Consider the following 26250-nt stretch of genomic DNA (forward strand, 5'->3'; position numbering starts at 1 on the left):
AGTATCTTCATCAGGAGCAGATTCCATCTTTTTTTTTTTTTTTTTTTTGAGATGGAGTCTCGCTCTGTCACCCAGGCTGGAGTGCAGTGGTGCAGTCTCAGCTCACTGCAACCTCCGCCTCCTGGGTTCAAGTGATTCTCCTGCCTCAGCCTCCTGAGTAGCTGGGATTACAGGCGCACACCACCACGCCCGGCTGATTTTTGTGTTTTTAGTAGAGATGGGTTTCGCTATGTTGGCCAAGCTGGTCTTAAACTCCTGACCTCAGGTGATCCACCCGCCCCGGCCTCCGAACAGATTCCATCTTAATAAACCATGTTCTTTGCTCATCCATAAGAAGCAATTCCTCATCTGTTCAAGTTTTATCCTGAGATTGCAGCAGTTCAGTTACATCTTCAGGCTCCACTTCTAATCCAAGTTCTCTTGCTATTTTCCCCACATCTGCAGTTCCTTCCTCTATGGGAGGCTTGAACCCCTCAATGTCATCCATGAGGGTTGGAATCAACCTCTTCTAAACTCCCCTTCATGTTGATATTTTGGCCTCCTCTCATGAATCTTAAATGTTCATAGTAGCATCCAGAATGGTGAATCCTTTCCAGAGGTTTACAGTGTATTCTGCCCAGATCCATCAGAGGAATCACTCTCTGTGGCAGCTATAGTCGTACAAAATGTATTTCTTAAATAATAAGACTTGAAAGTCAAAATTACTCTTGAGCCTTAGGCAGCAGAATGCACATTGTGTTACCATACATGGAAACAACATTTATCTGCTTGTACACTTCGTCAGAGCTCTCGGGTGACCACAGGTATTGTTGGTGAGCAGTAATATTTTGAAAAGAATCTTTTTTTCTGAGCAGTGGGTCTCAACAGTGGGCTTAAAATATCGAGTAAACCATGCTGTAAACAGACATGCCATCATCCAGGCTTTCTTGTTCTATCTATAGAGCAAGGCCAAGTAGACTGAGCATGATTCTCAGGGGCTCGGGATGTTCAGAATGGTCCATAAGCATCAGCATACAAGAATAAATAAAGATATTTATCCTTGAGGCCAGGATAAAACTGTAGTGATCGCCAGGTTGTGGGTGTGTTGCAGCGAACTGCTGGAAGGTGGCTGGCTAGGTTATAAAAGCACGGCCTTTGTTAACCAGCACCACTTAGCACTCCAAGTGAATTAGGGTGTTGTTTTGAAACTGCCACAGGGCCACTTTGGTTTGTCAGACTCCTTGAATGTCTTTTGGTTAGAGTGACAGGGCTAGGGGAGGGGCCAGGTACAACCTAGATTTGATTCCTTGTGTGAGGTGGTCTGTTCAGAAGACGTTTTCCTTTGTGAGGGTGTACCTTTTGCACATTTCAAGGATGTCGACTGATGTGGGGAAGAAACAGAGAGGTGCCTGCCAGGAGGCTGGATGATAGCACAGGGAGCCTCGCTGCTTTCCCTGGGTCTGAAAATGTCTGGCTGCTTTCAAAGGCATGCCTGTTTCGCCTTCTTTCTGGGAAGTTGCTTTTTGCTCTCATTTTAATCAAAACCATCCTTCTCTCCACCTACCAAATCGCTTGTCTTCTGGAAAAGTCATGTGAATTATGGTACTTTAATATGGATGCATATGTATTAGTATTTAATAAGCACAACACAAAACTTAGAGACAGTCTGCTTGACATTTATATTACTTTTTGCTTTTAAATGATAAAAATAAAGTTTGTTCATCTCTGTAACAGGAGAAAAATGCATTTACCTTGACTACTATGAATATATGAATACAAACATATTTTAGTTAATATAAATTCAATTCTGTTTTTATTCATTTATCCACTATTGTCAAAATATGTGGTTGGGAAATCATTATTAATAATATTAATATTGAGATAAATGGTCATGTGAAGCTAAGACTTCAGTGATTACTGTTGCCTGTCTCCCAACCCTCAGTCAATAAATGACATGCTTAATCACTCATCAAGTTATTTGTCACTTTGTTTCATCATAGTTTGGGACAAAAATGCGTCTGGAGAAGTTTAGAGAAAAGGGCCGGGCACGGCGGCTCACGCCTGTAATCCCAGCACTTTGGGAGGCCAAGGCAGGTAGATCATCTGAGGTCAGGAGTTCAAGACCAGCCTGGCCAACATGGCGAAACCCCATCTCTACTAAAAACACAAAAGTTAGCTGGGCATGGTGGCGGGCGCCTGTAGTCCCAGCTACTCAGGAGGCTGAGGCAGGAGAATCGCTTGAACCCAAGAGGCAGAGGTTGCAGAGAGCCGAGACTATGCCACTGCACTCCAGCCTGGGCAACAGAGTAAGACTCTGTCTCAAAAAGAAAAAAAAATAGTTTAGGGAAAAGTAATCAGAAAAATATAGAAAGAGGATGTTTCCATAAAAGAGAGACAGAAGTGAGCTGGGAATTAGAATAAAAAAATGAAATCAATCAAATAGAAATCGGAAAAGGAGGAGGGAGTAAACAGAATAAAGACATGAACAGTGAAAAGTACAATGCCTCTGACACAGGTCCGAAAAATAATAGAGCAGCAACATTCAGAGGATTACTGGGGTAGCAATGTTCATAACAAGCGAAATATCATAAAAGGCAAAGTGCATCGCTGGGTCTAAAGAAGATCTTTCAATAATAATACTAGTGACAAAAAGCCAGGAAGACATAATCTGTGAACCCCTAACAACATAGTCTGAAAATGTGTGAACTATAAATGGACAGAATTGCAAGGAGAAATCCAGAATTACCGTAGGAGATTTCACCTCTCTCCAAAGCAGACGGGGTAAGCAGACCACGCACTGCTTGGGATATACGTTAAACACACTAACTCTCTTCCACTAAGCGGCATACGTAGAGCGCTGAGCCCGGCAACTTTAGGATCCATATCCTTCCCAAGTACACGTGGAACACTTTCCAAAGTTAACCAAAATCTGATAAAATTCTTGCCCATTTAAAAACATTTATCCCAAGGATATATGATTAGAGAATATTGGAGAGCCCACATTCTTCTTCTTCTCCTCCTCCTCCATTTTTTTTGTTTTTTGTTTTTTGTTTGTTTGTTTTTTGAGACAGGGTCTCACTCTATCACCCAGGCTGGAGTGCAGTGGTACAATAATGGCTCACTGCAGCCTTGACCTCCTGGACTCAAGCGATCCTCTCGCCTCAGCTTCCAGACTAGCTGGGACTACAGGTATGCACTGCCACACCTGGCTAATTCTTTTATTTTAAAAATTTTTTGTAGAGACTGGGTTTCACTATGTTTCCCAGGCTGGTCTCGAACTCCTGGGCTCAAGTGATCCTCTTGCCTCAGCCTCCCAAAGCACTGGGATTACAGGTGTGCGCCACCATGCCCAGCCTACATTCTTTTTTTTTTTTTTTTTTTTTTGAGACGGAGTCTTGCTCTGTCACCCAGGCTGGAGTGCAGTGGCACAATCTCAGCTAACTGCAAGCTCCGCCTCTCAGGTTTAGGCCATTCTCCTGCCTCAGCCTCCCAAGTAGCTGGGACTACAGGCGCCTGCCACCTTGCCCGGCTAGTTTTTTGTATTTTTTAGTAGAGACGGGGTTTCACCGTGTTAGCCAGGATGGTCTTGATCTCCTGACCTCATGATCCGCCCATCTCGGCCTCCCAAAGTGCTGGGATTACAGGCTTGAGCCACCGCATCCGGCCTATTCTTCTTAAGTGTACATGTAGCTTACCAGGATCGACCATTGTCCATAAAGTGTCAACAAATACCAAAGAATTTGTATGTAAAGGCCACAGTGCAATAAAACTAGAAATCAACAACAACAAGAAACCCTTACATTTGGAAAATGTTTTAACCCATTTATGGCTAATGTTCCATTATTGGAACACTAAGCTTGTGGGAGTTACTTATATCCTACTGCTGAAGGTCATCGCCAAGGTCTGATTTTTCACACACACAAAAATTTGCAACCTCCAGCATAAATGGGTTAATGTACTGCTAAATAAAGGATGACAAAACCACCAAGGAAATTGTCAAAATATTTAGAGCCAAAGAACAGATGTGTCCAGTTACAACGTGGAGGAACATGAAGACCTTTACCACCAAAACAATGAGAAACCCTAGAGAAGCCTACACGATTGCATCTTCCTTCAAAGCCACCTAAGAGGCATGGATATGGAAAACACCTAAAAGGACCACACTGCAGAGAGACAGTGCCTTCCTGAATGAGGAAATAACAGAAGCCACTTTCGTGCCTGTGGCCAGTCACTGAGGCTGGAGGAGGATGGAGAGGGGAGCAAGCCTACCAGAGAAGGACCTTCTTTGCCGAGACAAGGAGAAATCAGCAACATTTAGGAAACCTCTGAGCTGACAGATTAGAATCTGGAGGAGCCTTGAATGCGGGATAATCTTCTCTGCCAAGTAATTGTCTTAGAGGGAATTTTGCTGAGTAAGTGGAAATTGAAGGGTGGGACTAGAAAGCAAAAAGAAATCTCAGAGTCTTATAGTCACATGGGCCGGGTGCACTGGCATTATCATGCCTGTAATCCCAGCACTTTGCAAGGCTGAGGGGGAGGGTTGCTTGAGCCCAGGAGTTCAGTAGCATCCTGGGCAACATAGTGAGAGCACGTCTCTACCAGAATTGTTTTTAAACTTAACCAATCATGGTGGGTAGTGCATGCCTGTGGTCCCAGCTACTTGGGAGGCCCAGGTAAGAGGATTACTTGAGCCTGGGAGATCGAGGCTGCAATGAGCTCTGATTGTACCACTGCACTGGGCCTGGGCAACATAGCAAGACCCTGCCTCAAAAAATAAATTATAGCCATATAGTACCAAAGAGTTGTAATCTCCAACTCGTACAGTCTCATGGTCTCAAAATCTTGTCATCTAACAGTCTTAAAATTTCAGTCCCATGGTTTCAACATGTCTCAGTTCTTATTCCAGGCTCCCCTGGAGAGAGAGATGGACGCACCATCACAGGATTTGAAAGTAGAGATAGGCTGAAATTAACCTTAAAACCAAACTCCACCCAAGTAAAATCTGATAAGAAGGTCCTGGTGGCCAGTGACGTCTGAGGCTGGGCTGAAAAGTAGAGAGAGATCTCGTTGCACTCCTGTAGCTTTCATTCCAAGGCTTTCGTAGAGGAATTAAAGCCACAATCCTGCCCCAATTTGGCTCTGTTTCTGAATGCATTACACTGATAATCCCCTCACCTAACTGCCTAACAGAAGAAAGAGCATTTCCTCTTGAAAAGAAACATGCCTGCATTAGACAAAATCTCTGAGATAAAATTTAAGAATTGTGTGATTTGCAGAGGTGCCAGATTTGATCAATTCATAAACAACAGCAAAATTCTCAATAGAAACAGACCACCCAGGGGTTGGAATTATCAGACAGAGACTTCTTAAAAATTATAATAAATATATTAAATAACTATAAGTAAATATGGCAGATGAAGTAGATGAAGAGGTGGAGAGTTTCAGATTTGGAAAGTATTTTGAAAGAAGAAAAGGGGCTGGGCGTGATGGCTCACACCTGTAATCCCAGCACTTTGGGAGGCTGAGGCGGGTGGATCACAAGGTCAGGAGATCGAGACCATCATGACTAACATGGTGAAACCCCATGTCAACTAAATATACAAAAAAATTAGCCAGTCATGGTGGTGGGCGCCTGTAGTCCCAGCTACTTGGGAGGCTGAGGCCGGAGAATGGTATGGACCCGGGATGCAGAGCTTGCAGTGAGCTAAGATCACGCCACTATACTCCAGCCTGGGTGACAGTGAGACTCCATCTCAAAAAAAAAAAAAAAAAAAAGAAGAAGAAAATGGAAATCTCCAAACTAAAAAATACAAGATCTGTAATTAAAATGCTTAATGAATGGGATTAATGCAGATTGGACACAACAAAGAAAGGATACATGAATGTGAAGACCTGTCAAAGAAAGTCATTCAAATGGAAGCACAGAGAGAAAGAATGAGGAAAAAATGAGCAAAACCTTAGTCACTAGTGTGATTATCAAGCAGTCAAAATGTGTATAATTGCATTTACAGAAGGGGAGGAAAGTGAGAAAAGGGCAGGACAAATGAAGAAGTATCCTTGGAATTTTTTTCAAATTTGTTTAAAACCAGAAACACCTGGATCCAGGAAGCTCATCATCAGCCGACAGAGGAAAGAGGCAAAGTGCGTGCAGCAGGGAACAGTGAGAATGACCGATGACTTCCTCAGAAGCACTGGGCTTCAGAAGACAATGGAAAATGTCTTTTTATGTTGTCTTTTATGTATGTCTTTTAAATGTTGAAAGAAAAAAATTCTATATCCCGCAAAAATAAATTTCTACATCCAGCAAAAATATCTTTCAAACATGAAGGCAAAATAATGACACTTTTGGGTTAATAAAGGAATAGACCAGCAGAGGTGCAATACAAGAAATGCTAAAGGGTGGTCTTTAGGTTGAAGGGAAATGATACTAAGTAGGTGAAGGGTATGAGAAAGGCTAAATACGTGAGTAAATATGAATGTCTTTAAAAGATTATTAACTACTTAAATCAGTGTATCATGGGGTTTTTAATCAATGTAAAAGTAAAATATATGACAACAAAAGCACAAAGTGTTGGGGGAAGTAAATGAAATTATACCACTGAAAGATTATTACATTGTTTTGAATCTTAAAATATTAATTGAAGTTAAGCTGTAGTGAGTTAAGGATGCATATTGTAATCTTGAGAGCAAAAATAACACAAAGAGATACAACTGAATATTCAAGAGATAAAAAGGAATCCAAAAAATAGAAAGAGAGGATAAAAGGAAGAACAAAGAATAGACAAATAGAAATTATATAACAAGATGATAGATTTGATTCAACCATATCAATAATTATTTTAAATGTAAACCAAACACACTCCATGTAAAAGGCAGGAATGGACAGACTCAAAAAAAGGCAAGAGCAGCTAAACGTTTGTTGTATAAAATGTCCTTTATTTTTTATTCTTTATTTATTTATTTTTCAATGGAGTCTTGCACCGTCGCCTGGGCTGGAGTGCGGTGGTGCAATCTCAGCTCACTGCAACCTCCACCTCCTGGGTTCAAGCGATTCTCCTGCCTCAGCCTCCCGAGTAACTGGGATTACAGGTGCGCGCCACCACACCCAGCTAATCTTTTGTATTTTTAGTAGAGATGGGGTTTCACCATGTTGGCCAGGCTGATCTCGAACTCCTGACCTCAGATGATCTGCCCGCCTCAGCCTCCCAAAGTGCTGGGATTACAGACATGAGCCACCGCACCCAGCCAAAATGCCCTTTAAATATGAAGATACACAAAGATGGAATCTAAAAGAATGGGAAAAAATACCACTAAGCATAAGAAAGTATGTGATGGTATTAATATCAGATAAGTAAGATTTCAAGACCGTGAGTACTACCAGAGACAAATAGGGACAATTTGCAGCAGTGAAAGGCTCAATTTATCAACAGAGTGCCTAAAAATAGAGCTTCAAAATACATAAAGCCAAACAATTGCCAGCAGTAATGTAGGTATTTTTATACTCTCTTCTCAGCAATTGGTAGAACAATTGGAAAAAAATTAAGAATATCAAAAATCTGAACATTAATAATAAACTTGACCTATTCGACATTTATAGAACATTGCACACAACAAATGCAGAATATGCATTCTTTTCAAGCTCACACAAAATAAACTACATACTGTAGATAATTTTTTTCAAAGTATCAGTAATTTTCTAAGGACAGAGCTCACACAGAGTTTTTTTTTCTGACCACAGTGTTGTTAAACCAAAGCTCAATAACATAAAAGAGATAACTAGAAGCTCACAAAATACTTGGAAATTATGTATTTCTAAATAATCCGTGGGTAGAAAAGATTACAATATCCATAAGGGATATTGGCCTATATTTTTCTTTTGTCTGACATCTTAGTAATGCTTCTTAGAATGAGTTAGGAAGTATTCCCTCCTCTTTAAGTTTTTGGAAAAATTAGAAAAGGGGTATTACTGTTCTTTAAATGTTCGGTAAAATTCACCAATGAAGCCATCAGTTCTAGGCTTTTCTTCAAGACATTTTTAAATTACTCATTCAGTCTACTAAGCAGTCGTAGGTATATGCACATTTTAAATTTCTTCCTGATTTAGTCTTGGTAGGCTTTGTGTCTCTTGGAATTAATCTAGATTATTCAATTTATTAATGTACAACTAATAATTTTTCATAATCCTTTTTACTTCTGTAGAATCAATAGTAATATCCCCTCTTTAATCTGATTTTAGTAACATGAATCTTCTTTTTTTAGTCCACCTAGCTAAAGGTTTGTCAACTTTTTTTTATCTTTCCAAAGAACCAGTTGTTGGTTTCATCCATTTTGTATCTCGTTTTTCTATTCTTTGTTTCACTTATCTCTGTTCTATATTGTTCCCTTTCATCTGCTAGCTTTGGGTTTAGTTTTTTCTTCTTTTTCTAGTTCCTTAAGTTGTGAAGTTAGGTTGTTGATTTGAGATCTTTACTTTTTAAAAATATAAGCATTTATAGCTATAAATTTCCCTCAACACTGCTTGTGCTGCCTCCCATAAATTGTAATATATTATGTTTTTGTTTTCATTTCATTCTAAACATCTTCTCATTTTTCTTGTGATTTCTTTTTTGATCCATTGTTGATTAATTTCCACAATTTTGTGAATTTTTCAGTCTTATTTCTATTATTGACTTCTAACTTCATCTTTTTATGATTGGTGAAGATAATTTGTATGGTGTGTGTCTTTTTAAGTTTATCGAGACTGAATTTGTGGCCTAATGTGTGTTCTACCCTGGAAGTTGTCTCTCATGTGCACTTGAGAAGCATGTGTATGTCCAGCAAAAATACCTTTCAAACATGAAGGCAGAATAATGACACTGCTGGGTAGATGTTCTGCATGTCTGTTAGATTGAGTTGGTTTATGGTGTTGGTAAAGTCCTCCATTTTTAAAAATATCTCTTCTGTCTGGTTCTTCTATCCATTGACAGTGAAACAGTGAGGTATTGAAGTCTCCAACAATTATTGTAGAGCTGCCTGTATCTCTCTTCAATTCTGTTAGTTTTTGCGGCATACATTTTGATGATCTGTCATTAGGTGTGTCAATGTCTATAATTGTTATATCTTCTTGCTATATTTAACCTTTTATTAATATATAAGGTTCTTCGTGGTATCTTGTAACATTTTATGATTTAATGTCTATTTTATGTGATATTAGCATAGTCATTCCTCCTGTCTCTTGGTTACTGTTTGCATGGATATATTTTTCCATCTTTTCAGTTTGGATCTGTTTAATGTCTTTGAATCTCAAGTGAGTCTTTTGTGGACACCGTATAGTTGGATCATGTGGGATTTTTTCAAAAATCCATTTTGCAGGCTGGATGTGGTGGCTCACACCTGTAATCCCAGCACTTTGGGAGGCCAAGGTAACCAAGGATCACCTGAGATCAGGAGTTTGAGTCCAGCCTGGCCAACATGGTGAAACCCCATCTCTACTAAAAATACAAAAATTTAGCTGGATATGGTGGTATGCTACTGTAATCCCAGCTACTCGGGAGGCTGAGGCACGAGAATCACTTGAACCCAGGAGGCAGAGGTTGCAGCGAGCTGAGATCACACCAGTCTACTCCAGCCTGGGTGACAGAGACTTAAAAAAAAAAAAAAAATCAATTTTGCCAGCCTCTGTGTCTTGATTAGATAACACATTTATATTTAAAGTAGTTGCTGATAAACAGGGGCTCCTGTCATTTGGCCATTTGTTTTCTATGTGCTGTATAGCTTTTTTGTCCATTTCCTGCATTACTGTCTTCTTCAGTGTTTAGCTGATTTTTTGTAGTAAAAGGCTTAAATTCTTTCCTCATTTCCTTTTGTGTACATTCTATAGCTATTTTCCTTTTGATTACCATGGGGATTACATTTATTATCCTAAAGTTATAACACTAATTTGGATTTATACTAGCTTAACATTAATAACATAAAAAAATTCTGTTCCTTTACAGCTCTGTGTCACCCCTTTTGGTTGCTGATGTCAGAAAATTACATCTTTATACATTATTAGTATAAAGTATTACTAGTTATTACTAGTAGTATAAAGTATTAAACATAAAGTAATAATTCTTATAAATATATTAGTGTCTTAAGTCATGTAGAAAACAAAAGGGGCAGTTATAAGCCATTGTTACAGTAATACTAGCTTTCATAATTTGCATATAATTACCTGTATTGAGATCTTTATTTCTTCATAGTCCTTCAAGTTACTGTCTAGTGTTCTTTGAGTTCACCCTGCTGGACTCCCTTGTATCCTGTAGGGTGAGTCTAGTGGTAACAAACTCCCCAGCTTTTGTTTATCTGGGAATGTCTTAATTTCACCCTAACTTTTGAAGCATAGTTTTGCTAGATATAAGAGTCCTTGTCAACAGGATTTTTTTCTTTTATCATTTTGAACGTTTTGACCCACTGCCTTCTGGACTGAAAGATTCTGATGCAAAATATGCCAACAATCTTATTAAGGATTCTTGTATGGGATGAGTCACTTCTCTCTTGCTGCTTTCAGGATTCTGTCTTTGTCCTTCAAAAGTTGGATTATAATGTGTTTTGGTGTGGGTCTCTTTGAGTTCCTTTACTTGGAGCTTATCAGGCTTCTTGGATGTTTGTATTCGTGTCTTTCCTCAAATTTGGGAAGTTTCACACCTTATTTCTTCAAATATTCTATGCCTTTTTACTCTCCTTCTGGAACTCCCACTTTACGTATGCTGGCTGCTTGATAATGTTGCACAGGTCTTTTAGGCTTTGTTCACTTTTCTTTTTTCTGCCTGCTCAAATCTGCCTTTGAATCCCTTTAGTGAATTTTTCATTTCAGTTATTATACTTTTCAGCTCCAGAATTTGTTTGGCTTCTTTTTAGGGTTTTTAATATCTTTGTTGATATTTTCATTTTTTCATACATCACTTTATTTTCTTCACATCTTTAGTTCTTTGAGCATCTTTAAGACTGTTCTTTTAAAGTCTTTTGCTGTTAGGTCTACTATCAGGGCTTTTCCAGGGACAGTTTCTGATTATTTTTTCCATTGAATGGAACATACTTTCCTGTTTCTTTGAAGGCCTCATGACATTTTGTTGAAAACTGGACGTTTGAACCTAATTATGTGACAACTTTGCTTGTCAGATTTTCCTCCTCCCTTGGGGTTTGCTTTTTATGTTGTTGAAGCAGCATTGCTGTCTGGGTAAATACCCGAGGTTCATCATCTCACAGCAAGATTAACGACATGGACACACATGAGGAGTGAGTCTAGGAGTGGAGGTTTAATGGGCAAAAGAAACAGAAAGGAGAACAGCTCTTAGTGTCAAGACAGAGAGGAGTGCCCAAAAGGGAAATCTGGCCAGCTTCAGAGAGCCCCAGATTTTATAGGCAGACTTGAGAAGGTGGTGTCCCATTTACATGGGGCCCACAGATTGGTTGGACCAGGTGTGACATTTACATAGTGTGTGGGTTGGGGAGGCTGCCCACCCCACCCTAATCTTACTATGCAAATGGCCTTTCCACTTGGCCAGCACCATCTCACCTGCTCCTTACTGTACACGTGGCTGGCGAAAGAAGGGAAGATGGAGCTGCCATTTGGAACATGTCTAGTCCCAGGTAGCCTTTTCCTATTGGCACAACTGCCAGCATTCACCTGTATGAGCTTCCAGCTTACTTGTCTGTGTCTGCAGCTCGATTTTAAAGGCTGCTGTTTGTTAGAAAAGAAAATGATTTGGGAACTGCTTTTCATTGAAAGGAAACATTACTAGACTTTCTTTCCCTCACTATCTGCCTAATTTCTTCTTAATTCCTAGATCATTGTTTCTGCTTATTGTTGGGTATTAATATTATTATTATAGGCTGCATCTGTGCCAAGGCCCAGCCCAAGGTGTAACCTTAAGGTCATTTCAGTTCCTTCTGAGCCTGGTCCTTTCTTTGAGCTTACATGGTCATTTTCTAATTTTCCTTGTATATGCATTTTTTAAAAATGTCCTAGTCTTTAATGTCTGGCTCATAAAAGGGGAAAAGAGAAAAAAATGAAAGGGGGGCAAAAGGGCACCACCTTTTTAAACCCCTGGAAGTCACTTCAGTGGCAGTGGTGGGTGGCGGCCGAACGGTGGGAAAGGTGCAGCAGCACTGGTCTTGCACCTCTTTGTCTGTACCTCTGTGGTCACCAGCCACGGTGATTAGAGCACTGTTAAGGAAAAGAGTCAAACTCTGTAAAATGTTTGAAGAGATTTATTCTGAGCCAAACATGAGCGACCATGGCCCCGATACCGCCCTCAGGAGGTCCTGAGAACATGGGCCCAAGGCGGTTGGTGCAGCTTGATTTTATACATTTTAGGGATATTGAGACATCAATCAAATACATTTAAGAAATACATTGGTTTGGTCCAGAAAGCCAGGACAACTAGGGGGTTTGGTGAATTTAAACGTTTTCTGGCTGACAACGGGTTGAATTCTTCTAAAGACCTGGGATCAATAGAACGGAGCTGTTCAGCTAAAGATAAAAGATTGTGGAGATAAAAGTTCTTTTGAATCTTATAGTGACTGCCCTTAGGGACAATAGATGACAAATGTTTCCATTCAGACCTTTCAAAGGTACTAGATTTTAGTTAATCTCTTCAGGATTGGGAGGCCTGGAAGAAAAGGATCTAGCTATGGTAACAGAGAGTCTTCACAGATACAATTTTCCCCCCACAAAGGACAGCTTTGCAGGCCCATTTCAAAATATGGCAAAGAAACGTATTTTGCGGTAAAATATTTTGACTTTTTTTTGTCACATGATGTTATGCCAGAGTCAGATGGGAAAGTAAGTCATGATCTGTAGGGTTAGATAAAATGCCCATGATGAGAATTTATGGTTTGTAGGGCATGAACTTCCCAGACCCCTCAGATAGGCATTTAGACAAGGTTAAAAAAAAAAAAAAAAAAAAAAAATCAGAGCTTAGTCCTCAGCACTGATCCACTGTATTTGCATGACAGGGGTTTGTCTTTTTTGTTTCTTGGGGTTTTGTGGCCACTTTGATTCTTGCAGGCTGCTCCAGGAACAAATGTACAGCTGCCTGTTGGGGCTAGAGGTGGGGCTGCCTGCAGGTCCAAGAGCTGAGAAGGACCACCATTAACCACTTTTAGTAGACGCCAGAGTTCCGAAACAGTTATGGCAGACAGATTCTGCCAGTGCAGGTGTTGTCCAGATGGGGAGACAGACTTCAGGTGTCTCCTCCTCCACCGTCTTCCCAGAATCCTCCTTGCAACTGGGATATTTTGGGGAGAAAAAAAATCTAGACAGTTTCTACATTCATATTTCTTCCTTAAGGTTTTTAAATTCTTGCTGCATTTTCAAGATACTGTAAGACAAAACAGTATAGGTGTGGTTAACTCAAGAAAGATGGTAGAGCTCTTCAATTCAGCAGATAATGCTTGGGGCCTCCTATTCTCGTCAGGGTCCTATCAGAAGACAAAAACCACACAGAAATTTAATCAGGAGAGCTTCATGCATAGAGCTGTTATCTAGTAACAGGATGAACCGTAAAGGGTGTAAACCAGAAATGAAATTCTAAGTCCCCAAACCAACTGAACAGATCCCCACTCCCTTGGCCAAGGAGATCCCAAAGAAACTGGAAGACGAGTTCAGGCCATGACAGGAAGGGGGTCAGACAGGCCTTGTCATTCTGTCATGCGCGTCCGTGTGAAGAGACCGCCAAACAGGCTTTGCATGAGCCATAAAGCTTTTTAATCACCTGGGTGCAGGCGGGCTGAGTCCAAAAAGAGAGTCAGCGAAGGGAGATAAGGGTGGGGCTGCTTTATAGGATTTGGGTAGGTAAAGGAAAATTACAGTCAAAGGGGGTTTGTTCTCTGGCGGGCAGGAGTAGGGGTCACAAGGTGCTCAGTGGGGGAGCTTTTTGAGCCGGGATGAGCCCAGAAAAGGACTTTCACTAGATAATGTCATCACTTAAGGCAAGGACCGGCCATTTTCACTTCTTTTGTGGTGGAATGTCATCGGTTAAGGCGAGGCGAGGCATTTTCACTTCCTTTGGAATTCTTAGAGTTACTTCAGGCCATGTGAGCGTAAACGTGCAAGTCACAGGGGATGCGATGGCTTGGCTTGGGCTCAGAGGCCTGACACATACCCCCTCCCTTTGGAGTTTAGGTACAACTGACCAGCATTAGTATTAAAATAGAGATCAAAAGACTCACAAAACAGATTCTGCAGCAATAAGATACCAACGCTGAACCTGTGGCGTCACATGACAACAGGCCATGGGGAAATGAAATTATTTTACTCCAAAATAGATTTATTTGCCATATTCTGAAATGGCCTTGCAAAATTGTCTCTTGTGGGGGACATTTGCATTCTGTAGAGAGTCTCCTTCCCTTTCTAGGTCTTCTCCTGACCCAGGAGAGGGGTTTCACCAAGAGTCTGACACCTTTTAAGGTACAAAAGGAGACGTTGGCTGTCATTCTTGCTGGAGCCTGCTGCTTAGAAGCTTGGTCGACAGAACAAGAGCCTTGGCTTTATCCCCCTTTGTCTTAACTCGAGCGTTTCCTTCTGCTGACTTCAGTTCTTTAGGCAGAGCTTACCTCTTCCAGCCAGCTGCCAATCAGAAAAATTCTGAGTCCACCGCCCCCGCCCTCCCCCTTTGAGATGTCCTGCCTTTCTGGGTGGATCCAATGTGTACCTTACATGGACTGATGTATGTCTTTGCCTGTAACTTCAATCTCCCTAAAGTGTATAAAACCAAGCTGTAACTAGACCAACTCAGGCACACGTTCTCAGGGTCTCTTGAGGGTGTACCCCAGGCAGTGGTCACTTACACTTTGCTCGGAGTAAGCCTCTTTAAATACTTCATAGAGCTTCGCTGTCTTCATCTACAAGGGTCAATGAGAGCTATGAAGTGTTCCCTAGGACTGAGGGAGAGCTCCCAAAGAGGAAGTAAGCCTTCCTAGCCCCCATCAAGATAGTGGTGGGCAAATGTACATTATGTATTTAAAGCTAAAATAAACTATTTAGGGTATGTACGACCATTCTTTTTCACTCATTGCTGCCTTAACAAACTAATTACCAGTCCTGACCACTCACAGCTGGAGGCATCAAAGGATGTACAACTTAGAACGTTGCAAAGTCGGCAGTAACATCAGTGGGCAAGAGGACAGGCTTCAGCTGGAATGTGATTAAGAGTCACACATGCTCATAAGTCACTCAGGAAAATGTCTGTGTAGGTTTTCCCACCCAAGACCACATTAAATCCAGATGTCAGAGTGAACATGAAAGAGAGTGAGTGAGAGAGAGAGAGAGAAAGGAACATGCTTTCTCATCAGAAAAAGACAGACTTACTTGGCTCAAGCAAAGAGTGACACCACAAAGAGAAGGAAATTGGTTGATGGCAGAAACAGCTAGAAAATTTACGATTCAAAAACATCAGAAGAAAAACAAACCAAATGAAAGCTATTCTTTATATTGTCTTTGCTGAGCTTATAAACGTAAGTGAAACACTGAGAGCCAATAGAAAACTTGGCAGACTTGAAGAGATAATTTACAGAAGAGATGTTACAATTTAACATCTAAAAAATACATAAGGAAACGGTAATGAAATAATTTTAAGCCGAAAAAGAAGTGCAAATTTGTTTCATACCACAGTAGAGGGAAGCTCATCCCTTAGTGCCCCCTCATGCCCTGGGAGGTCACCTCTCCCATTGGCCAGAATGAAGCTGAACTTTTAGGAATACTGACATTCCTGGTGTGATATGCCTTTGTTGTGATCGAAGCCTGTTCATTGTCTCAGGAATTTCAGGCTCCTGGACAGCTTTGTGAAAGCTCGTTGTAAAGAGGGACCCTTTGCTTGTTTTTAGCAGCTGAGCTGCAGCATGTGAACAGCGAAGTCCAGTGGCCTCCTTTTAAATAAGAAAATCTAGTTCTGACACTCTCCTTGACGCTGTGTCGAAACAACTTGAGTGCACCACTTAGAGAAGGCATCAAAATGAGAGAAAGATTTACCCTGTGTGATCTGTAGTTTTCTCAGGACTGGAGCTATTCAGAACATGACCGCAAGATTTATCGTATCTGGTCTAATTTGGCAGCAATTCCAGGGTAGCCAAAAGATATACAATCTAAACCATGGCTAGTTTGGCTGAGGAGAATCACAGAATTCTGAATTGTATTGAGGCAAAGAAGAATAGTGTTCTTTCTCTATTTGTTTCCTTTTCAAAGCCTTGATGTACATTCCACTTGGAATACTCTCGTTGTAGTGCAGTTGTTCATGTTAGGTACATTATTATGAAATCACAGCTGATGCCCCACCCCTCTGCAGGTTCCCCCTGAAGAAGCTGCTGCTTTTTGTTTGTTTGTTTTCAAATACTTTAAGTTCTAGGGTACATGTGCACAACGTGCAGGTTTGTTACATAGGTATACATGTGCCATGTTGGTGTGCTGCACCCATCAACTCGTCATTTACATTAGGTATTTCTCCTAATGCTATCCCTTCCCCAGCCCCCCAGCCCCGACAGGCCCCGGTGTGTGATGTTCCCCACCCTGTGTCCAAGTGTTCTCATTGTTCAGTTCCCGCCTATGACTGAGAACATGCGGTGTTTGTTTTTCTGTCTTTGTGATAGTTCGCTGAAAATAGTGGTTTCCAGCTTCCTGCAAAGGACATGAACTCACGCTTTTTTATGACTGCATAGTATTCCATGGTGTATATGTGCCACATTTTCTTAATCCAGTCTATCACTGATGGACATTTGGGTTCGTTCCAAGTCTTTGCTATTGTGAATAGTGCCACAGTAAACCTACGTGTGCATGTGTCTTTACAGTAGAATGATTTATGATCCTTTAGGTATGATGTATGTCTTTGCCTGTAACTTCAATCTCCCTAAAGTGTATAAAACCAAGCTGTAACTGGACCAACTCAGGCACACGTTCTCAGGGTCTCTTGAGGGTGTACCCCAGGCGGTGGTCACTTACACTTTGCTCGGAGTAAGCCTCTTTAAATACTTCATAGAGCTTCGCACTTACACAGTAATGGGATTGCTGGATCAAATGGTATTTCTGGTCCTAGATCCTTGAGGAATTGCCACACTATCTTCCACAATGGTTGAACTAATTTACACTCCCATCAACAGTGTAAAAGCCTTCCTATTTCTCCACATCCTCTCCAGCATCTGTCGTTTCCTGACTTTTTAATGTTCGCTGTTCTAACTGGCATGAGATGGTATCTCAGTGTGGTTTTGATTTGCATTTCTCTGATGACCAGTGATGATGAACATTTTTTCATGTTTCTGTTGGCTGCATAAATGGAAGAAGCTTCTTCTGATCATCTGAATTGATACAGAAAAAGCATTCGACAAAATTCAACACCCTTTCATGATAAAAACAAAATACCCTAGGAATAAAAGGAAACTATCTCAACATAATAAAAGCCATATATGTAAAACCCACAACGAATATTGTCCTCAGTGGTGAGAGACTGAACGCTTTTCCTCTGATATCAGGAACAAGACAAGGATACGTACTTTCACCACTTCTAGTCAACATGGTATTTGAAGTTCTTCCCAGAGTAGTTAGGCAAGGAAAAATAAAGTAAAAGGCATCCAAACTGGAAATTAAGAAGTAAAATTATCTGTTTGTAGATGACATGATCTTATATGTGGAAAACCCTAAAGATTTTATAAAACTTTAGCTATTAGTTCTTTGTTGGATATATAGGTTGCAAAGATTTTCTCCCACTCTGTGGGTCATCTGTTTGCTGATTATTTCTTTTGTTGTGCAGAAGCTTTGTACTGTAATAAAGTCCATCTATTTGTCTTTGTTTTTGTTGCATTTGCTTTTGGGTTCCTGGTCATGAAGTTTTTTTTACCCAAGCCAACATCTAGAAGGGTTTTTTCTGATACTATCTTTTAGAATGTTTATGGTTTCTGGTCTTAGATTTAAGTCTTTCATCCATCTTCAGTTGATTTTTGTATAAGTTGAGAGATGAGGATCCAGTTTTACTCTTCTACATGTGGCTGCCAATTATCCCAGCACCATCTGTTGAATAGGGTGTCCCTTTCCTCACTTTCTGTTTTTGTTTGAGGAAGATCAGTTGGCTGTAAGTATTTGGGTTTATTTCTGGGTTCTCTATTCTGTTCCATTGGTCTGTACACCTATTTTTGTACCAGTTCCACGCTGTTTTGGTGACTGTGGCCTCGTAGTATGGTTTGAAGTCGGGCGACGCAATGCCTTCAGATTTGTTCTTTTTGCTTAGTCTTGCTTTGGCTGTGTGAGGTCTTTTTTGGTTCCATATGAATTTAGGATTGTTCTTTCTCGTTCTGTTAGTAATGATGGTGGTATTTTGATGGTAATTGCATTGAATTTGTAAATTGCTTTGGCAGTTTGGTCATTTCACAGTATTGATTCTACCCATTTGTGAACATGGGATGTGTTTCCATTTGTTTGTGTCATCCATGATTTCTTTCAGCGGTGTTTTGTAGTTTTCCTTGTAGAGGTCTTTCACCTCCTTGGTTAGGTATATTCCTAGTATTTTATTTTTATTTTTCATTTTTTTTTTTTTTTTGAGACAGAGTCTCGCCCTGTCACCCAGGCTGGAGTGCAGTGGCTGGAGCTCAGCTCACTGCAAGCTCCGCCTCTCGGGTTTATGCCATTCTCCTGCCTCAGCCTCCCAAATAGCTGGGACTACAGGCACCCGCCACCTCGTCCGGCTAGTTTTTTGTATTTTTTAGTAGAGACAGGGTTTCACCGTGTTAGCCAGGATGGTCTCGATCTCATGACCTCGTGATCCGCCCGTCTCGGCCTCCCAAAGTGCTGGGATTACAGGCGTGAGCCACCGCGCCTGGCCCTTCCTAGTATTTTAATTTTTTGCAGCTATTATAAAAGGGGTTGAGTTCTTAATTTGATTCTCAGCTTTGTCATTGTTAGTGTATAGTAGAGCTACTGATTTGCGTACATTAATTTTGTATCCTGAAACTTTGCTGAATTCATTTGCCAGTTCACGGAGCTTTTTGGATGAATCTTTAGAGTTTTCTAGGTATATGACCATATCATCAACCAAAACGACAGTTTGACTTCCTCTGTACTGATTTGGATGCCCTTCATTATTTTCTCTTGTCTGACTAATATCCAGTACAAGAAATGCAAACAAATCAGCAAGAAAAAATAAATAAACAATCCCATCAAAAAGTGGGCTAAGGATATGAACAGACAGTTCTCAAAAGAAGATATACAGATGACCCACAAATATATGAAAAATGTTCAACATCACTTATTATCAGGGAAATGCAAATCAAAACCACAATGTGATACCACCTTACTCATGCAAGAATGGCCATAATGAAAAAATAATAGATATTGGCATGGATGTGGTAAAGGGGGAACACTTTTATAGTTGTTGGGAATGTAAACTAATAAAACCACTATGGAAAACAGTGTGGAGATTCCTTAAAGAACTAAGTAGATCTACCATTTAATCCAGCAAATCCCACTCTTGAGTATCTACCCAGAGGAAAAGAAGTCATTACACAGAAAAGACACTTGCACACACATGTTTATAGCAGCACAATTTGCAACTGCAAAAATATGAAACCAGCTCAAATGCCCACCAATCAATGAGTGGATAAAGAAAATGTGAGAGATATATACCTATATGTATAGATATAGATATATATATGATGGAATATATATATGATAGAATATATATATTTATAATATATGATGGAATACTACTAAGCCATAAAAAGGAACAAAATAATGGCATTTGCAGCAACATGGATGGAAGTGGAGACCATTATTCTAAGTGAAATAACCAAGAATGGAAAACCAGACATTGTATGTTCTCACTCATAAGTGGCAACTAAGCTATGAGAATGCAAAGGCATAAGAATAATACAATGGACTTTGAGGATTCATGGGAAAGGGTGGGAGGTGGGTGAGGGATAAAAGACTGCACGTTGGGTACACTCTCCACTGTGATGGGTGCACCAAAATCTCGGAAATCACCACTAAAGAACTTATTCATGTAACCAAACACTACCTGTTCTCCGGAACACCTATTGAAATTAAAAAAAAAAAAAAAAATGAAAGCCAGGTGCAGTGGGTCATGCCTGTGATCCCAGCACTTTTGCTGAGGCAGGTGGATCACTTGAGGTCAGGAGTTCAAGACCATCCTAGCCAACATGGTGAAACCTCCTCTCTACTAAAAATACAAAAATTAGCTGGGTATGGTGGCATGTGCCTGTAGTCCCAGCTCCTCGGATGGCTGAGGGACGAGAATCACTTGAACTTGGGAGGCGGAGGTTGCAGTGAGCTGAGACCGTGCCACTGCACTCCAGCCTGGGAAACAGAGTAAGGCTCTGTCTCAAAAAGAAAAAAGAAAAGAAAAACCTGTTAGAAATAATAATTCATCAAAGTTTGAGGATACAAAATCAACACACAAAAATCAGTTGTGTTTCTATACACTTACAATGAGCAATCCAAAGATTAAGAAAACAATTTCAGGCCCGACGCGGTGGCTCATGCCTGTAATCCCAGCACTTTGGGAGGCTGAGGCAGGCAGATAACCAGGTTAGGAGATCAAGACCATCCTGGCTAACATGGTGAAACCCCATCTCTACTAAAAATACAAAAAATTAGCCGGGCATGGTGACGGGCACCTGTAGTCCCAGCTGCTGGGGAGGCTGAGGCAGGAGAATGGTGTGAACCCGGAAGGCAGAGCTTGCGGTGAGCTGAGATTGCACCACTGCACTCCAGCCTGGGCAACAGAGCAAGGCTCCGCCTCAAAAAAAATTTTTTTTCATTTATAATAGTATTAAAAACAATGAAATACCTAGGAATAAATTTTAAAAAGTAAAAGACTTGTTCACTGAAAATACAAAACATTGCTGAAAGAAATTAAAGAAGATGTAAATAATTTTAAACACATCCCATGTTCATGGATTGGAAGACTTAATATTGTAAAATAGAACGGGTGCGGTGGATCATGCCTGTAATCCCAGCATTTTGGGAGGCCGAGGCGGGTGAATCACCAGGTCAGGAGATCGAGACCATCCTGGCTAACACAGTGAAACCCCGTCTCTACTGAAAATACAAAAAAAATTAGCCGGGCGTGGTGTCAGTCACCTGCAGTCCCAGCTACTGGGGAGGCTGAGGCAGGAGAATGACGTGAACCTGGGAGGCAGAGCTTGCAGTGAGCTGAGATTGCATCACTGCACTCCAGCCTGGGTGACAAAGCAAGACTCCGTCTCAAAAATAAAATAAAATAAAATAAAATAAATATATATATAGTAAAATGTCAGTACCATCCAAAGTGATCTACAGATTCAGTGCAATCCTATTGAAGTCCCAATGGTGTTTTTTGCAGAAATAGAAAAGCCCATCTTAAAACTCATGGAATCTTAGGAGACCCCCAGATAGCCAAAACAATCTTGAACAGGAGCTAAAAAGTTGGAGGACTCACACTTCCTGATTTTAAAACTTAGTACAAAACTACGGTAATCAAAGCAGTGTGACACTGGTATAAAAACAGTCACATAGACCAGTGGAATGGAATAGAGAGCCCAGTAATAAACCCTCACGTATATGGCTAAGTGATGTTCTACAGGGGTGCCAAGACTATTCACTGGGGAAGACAGTCTTTTCAATCAGTGGTGCTTGCATATCCATATGCAAAAGAATGAAGTAGGGCCCTTACCTAAACTCCGTTTACAAAAACTCACTCAGAATGGATCAAAGACCTAAATGTCAGAACTAAAATCATAAAACCCTTAGAGTAAAACATAGAGGAAAAGCTTCGTGACATCTGATTTGGCAAAGATGTTTTAGATATGACATCAAAAGCACAACCATCAAAAGTGAAAAATAAATTAGGCTTCATCGAATTTTTAAAAAGGGTACCATTGCATAAAAAGGGCCTTATTGACACAGTATCAAAGCAGCCCTCAGAATGAGGGAAATATTTGCACATTGTGTATCTGATAAGGGATTAATATCCAGAATGAATGAAGAACTCCAAAAGCTCAACAACAAAAGTAATGCAAATCAAAAATGGGTAGAGGACTGAACAGGTATTTCTCCAAAACAAATACACAAGTGGCCAATAAGCCCACGAAGAGATGCTCAACATCATTAATCAGGAGGGAAACACAAATCAAAGCCTCAGTTAGATACCACTTCCCATCCATTGTGAGAGCTACTGTTAAAGGAAAAACGCACTGGGAAACAAGTGCTTGCAACAATGTGGAGAAATTGGGGTCCTTGTGCATGGTTGGTGATGACGTAAAATGGTGCAGCTGCTGTGGAAACAGTTCTTCAAAAGAGTGAACACAGAATCACCCTGTGATCCAGTTCCACTTCGGGGCACCTACCCAAAAGAACTGACATCAGGGATTTAAACAGGTATTTGTCCACCTGTGTTGACAGCAGCATTATTCACAATAGACAAAAGGTGGGAACAACCCCTGTGTTCGTGGATGGATGAACAAAATGTAGTAATGGAATATAATGGAGTATTACGCAGCGCTGTGGATGGATGAATGGATGATAAAATGCAGTGTATACACATAATGGAATATTATGCAACGCTGTGGATGGATGAATGCATGATAAAATGCAGTATGCATACACAGTGGAATATTATGCAACCTTCAGAAGGAGTGCAGTTCCAATACGTGCTACCTGCGGCATGGATAGACCTTGAGGATACTGTGCCAATGGATAGGAGCCAGTACTGGAAGGACAAATGAATGATTCCACGTGTGTGAAGTAGTTAGTCAAATTCATCGAGACAGGAAGTAGAATGGTGGGTACCAGGGGCTCAGGGGCAGGGGGACAGTGAGCTGGTGTTTGATGGGTTCACTGTTTCAGTTTGGGAAGATGGAAAGTTCTGGAGATGGATGGTGGTGATGGTTACATCACCGTGTGAATGTACTTAATGCCACTGAACTGTACCCCGTAAACATGGTTATGCTGGTGAACTTCACATTATATCTGTTTTAACACTCACACGTGCACACATACCCCCCCTCCTCCCCACAGTCTCTGACTTCCCTCCTGCTCTGGGCTGTGCCACTGCCTTAACCTGGACCAGTTCCCTTTCACAGCGAAGAAACCCTATGCATGTTGAAAATAGGGTTTGGAAATAGGGTTTGTCTCATCAAATATTTGATACGTAGAGACTTGTAGACCCCTATGGGAGGGCAAAAGACATGCAAGGCTCCAACACCCTCCCACTTCTGTTTTCTAACACTGAAAAAAATCTAGTAGTGCATTACAAGGACAAGTCACAACGATTTTTTCAATAGTCACTTGTGCATTTTACATCAAATCACCTCTTCACGGGAACATGCCCTGGGCACCAGCACAGCTGTGCCAGGCAATAGGATGGGGGATGGGCTCTGGGGGCCAGACTCGGGGAGGCCCTTAGGGACTGGCAGGTACCTGTCTTTTCTGGGGTGAAACCTGTGGAGGGGCCGGAGGTGGCCCCACCGGGTGTCCAGCCCAGGACAGAGCTCCTCAGACAGGCTGCCTCGCAGCATCTGGGGAGGGTGTCGAGGAGCTGCTGCTTGAATGGCTTTCTCACCAAGGTGAGGAACACGCGCAGACGTTTCTGAAAACTGGGTGGGCCGATGTCTGCATGGACTGTGGGTCTGGAGTGGAGCAGCTCCAGGGCCCGCCCTGACATCAGACGATTAAATGACCACTTGGATTTGCCAGTGGCCCGCAGAAGACCCTGGGACGCGCCCCCCCCCACCCCCCCCCCCCCATTCCTTCTTCCTCCCTCTGAAGTAGATGAATATTTTCTAGTTTTCTGCATTATGTTACTTTCATCTGTTCAGGTTATTTTCTGAAATGAGGTGTAACTTTACATTCTTTAAGTCAGATTTGCCATACCAATGATGGTTCCGTTTTTTGCCCCTGTTCAGTATACCCTCCCCTTGAGTGAAGTTTGAGCTTAAATTCTGATAAAAGTTGAGGAACTTGTTTTCACTTCCCTTAGCCACCTAGGATGCTCATACTCGATTTTACATTCCAAGAATTCAAGCCCAGTAAGATGAAAATGATTAGAAAAAGGCTTTTGAGAATAACCTTTCACCATCTGAATATGTGTCCCTTTCAGTGGCAAATGCACTTTCAAGTGTTTAGTGCATTTTTATTGCCATTCTGGAAAGCTGGGATTGTGACTTCCATGGAGTCCCTGAGGCCAGCATAGTGAAGCTGAGCTGTGAATGAGGAAAGACACTAACATCTCAGGCCTGTTTGTTACCAGGGCAAAACATGATTGGTGGGTAGGTTCAACATGAACTTGGTATAAGATTCTGCAGAAGCAACTGAAACCCAGGCGGGGCTCTAGGCCCCAAGATGTTTACTGTATTTTAGTTTGTCAGAGCAAAATTTGGGGAAAATAAATACCCAACAATTACGCTATCTGTCTGCAGTTTCTAACAGCACAGGAAATGCTCATGAAATCACGCTGGGTGAAAATAGTTAAAGTACACAGTTGTCAATGGAGTGGGATCTCAGCTATTTAAAGGGAACGGAGAAAATACTGAAGTGAAATTCACCAGCATCCTGGCACCCGCACTCCTCGCTGAGGAGGCCGAGGTAGCGCCCGCAGCAGCCGGGAGCCGCAGGGAACACCAGAAGTGCAGAGGAGGGAGCCCCCCTTAGGGTGGTCCTGACCAGGACTGGCAGGGGCAAGTGTGGACGCCCGGCGCCTTGCCCAGGCTGGGACCACTCTGAGGGACAACTCACCCTTCGGAGCGCCTGGTGGGCTCTGGCTGTGACCCTCGAGCGGCCTCCTCTCCCCTGTCCTGCCCACCTACCCCCAGCCTCCAGGTAGAACTATACAATTGCTTTTTTAAGTGACCCCTGAACCAAAGAGAAGCCCATGGTTTTTCTAGTCCCAATGACCTGTTTTATGTTCCAAGGGACAGTGCACAGTGCATCCCAGTCCCTGTGAGACCCCTGCCCTGTGGGAGCTCAGTCACTGACCTTCCCCTGAGGGGTGGAGACCCAGGGCACGGAGGAGCCCAGGCCATGGCCGTGCCCACCACTAACCTCCTTTCTCTCTTGTCTCAGGCCAGGTACAGGGGTCTGGTCTTCCTGCACCCAGGTTGGCCGCTGTGTGCCCATGAGAAGGTGGTGGTACAACTGGCGTCCCTGCATGGAGTCAGGCTCCAGCCTGGGGACTTCTACCTGCAGGTCACATCGGCGGGGAAGCAGTCAGCTAGACTGGTCTTGAAATGCCTGTCCCAGCTGGGAAGGGGCACAGAGGAAGTCGCCATTCCTGAGGCCATGTATGGCTGTGTCTTCACGGGGGCGTTCCTGGAGTGGGTGAACCAGGAACGGAGCCACGTTCCCCTGCACACCTGCTTGCTGACCTCAGGCTTGGCTGTCCACCGAGCCCCGTGGAGTGATATCACTAACCCAGTCTTTGTCCCCAGCCCTGGAGCCATCCTGCAGAGCTGCTCTAGCTGCACAGGTCCTGAGCAACTGCCCAGCAGCCCCTCAGAGGCCCCAGCCCCCACCCAAGCCATGGCAGGCCCCCATTTCCAGGGAAGCACCCCTTCCCCCAACACCCTGACCCCACCCTGCTGCCAGGGGCATGTGGGCAGCGACCAGCTCAGGCACCTTCCTTACCCAGAAAGAGCCGAGCTGGGAAGCCCCCGGACCCTGTCTGGAAGCTCAGACAGGGACTTCGAAAAGGTCAGCCCCTCAGAGCAGGGCCCACGGATGCCCCCTGAGAACTGCGGGGGGTCGGAGCAGAGGCCAGACCCCATGAACCAGGAGGACGGCCCCAAGACCCTCACCTTCCACACAGACCTGGACATCCCGAGCAGCAGGAGGCGGCCGCCAGGGGACCCCAGTTGTGTGCAGCCGAGACGCTGGTTCAGGGAGTCGTACATAGAGGCTCTGCGGAGCCCCGTGCCCCTGGGCAGCTCTGAGGAGGCCCTCGGGGACCCAGCCTGCAGCTCCCTGGCTGGAGCCAGCAGAGACCTGGGGACTGGGGCAGCAGCCAGTGGGACTCAGGAGGAAATCTCCGGCCCCTGGGGAGACCCCCAACAGACCCCAAGTCTAGAGAAGAAGAGGCACACGCCCAGCCGGGCAGGTCCAGGAGCTGCGGGGCGGACCCTTCCCAGGAGGTCTCGGTCCCGGGAAAGGGCACCCAGAAGCTCCGGAGGGGCCCAGGTTGCAGCCTGCCACACCTCCCACCACTCAGCTGGCGCCAGGCCTGGGGGCCACCTAGGAGGACAAGCTGTGGGGACCCCAAACTGTGTCCCAGTAGAGGGTCC

The 26250-nt window shown here is 42.7% G+C and overlaps 1 protein-coding gene across 1 annotated transcript in view; it reads left to right on the top strand.

The window, feature by feature from the left end:
- Positions 1-26250, top strand: part of PLEKHG4B (pleckstrin homology and RhoGEF domain containing G4B) — an 82963-nt gene that overhangs the window by 18594 nt on the left and 38119 nt on the right. The window contains exon 3 of the mRNA XM_031935398.1: positions 25037-26250. This exon is cut by the window's right edge and continues 14 nt beyond it. Within this exon, the coding sequence (XP_031791258.1) occupies positions 25037-26250 (1214 nt within the window). The remainder of the gene's footprint in view (positions 1-25036) is intronic.

This window comes from Piliocolobus tephrosceles, chromosome 4 (assembly GCF_002776525.5).
Source record: "Piliocolobus tephrosceles isolate RC106 chromosome 4, ASM277652v3, whole genome shotgun sequence".
NCBI classification, from domain to species: domain Eukaryota; kingdom Metazoa; phylum Chordata; class Mammalia; order Primates; family Cercopithecidae; genus Piliocolobus; species Piliocolobus tephrosceles.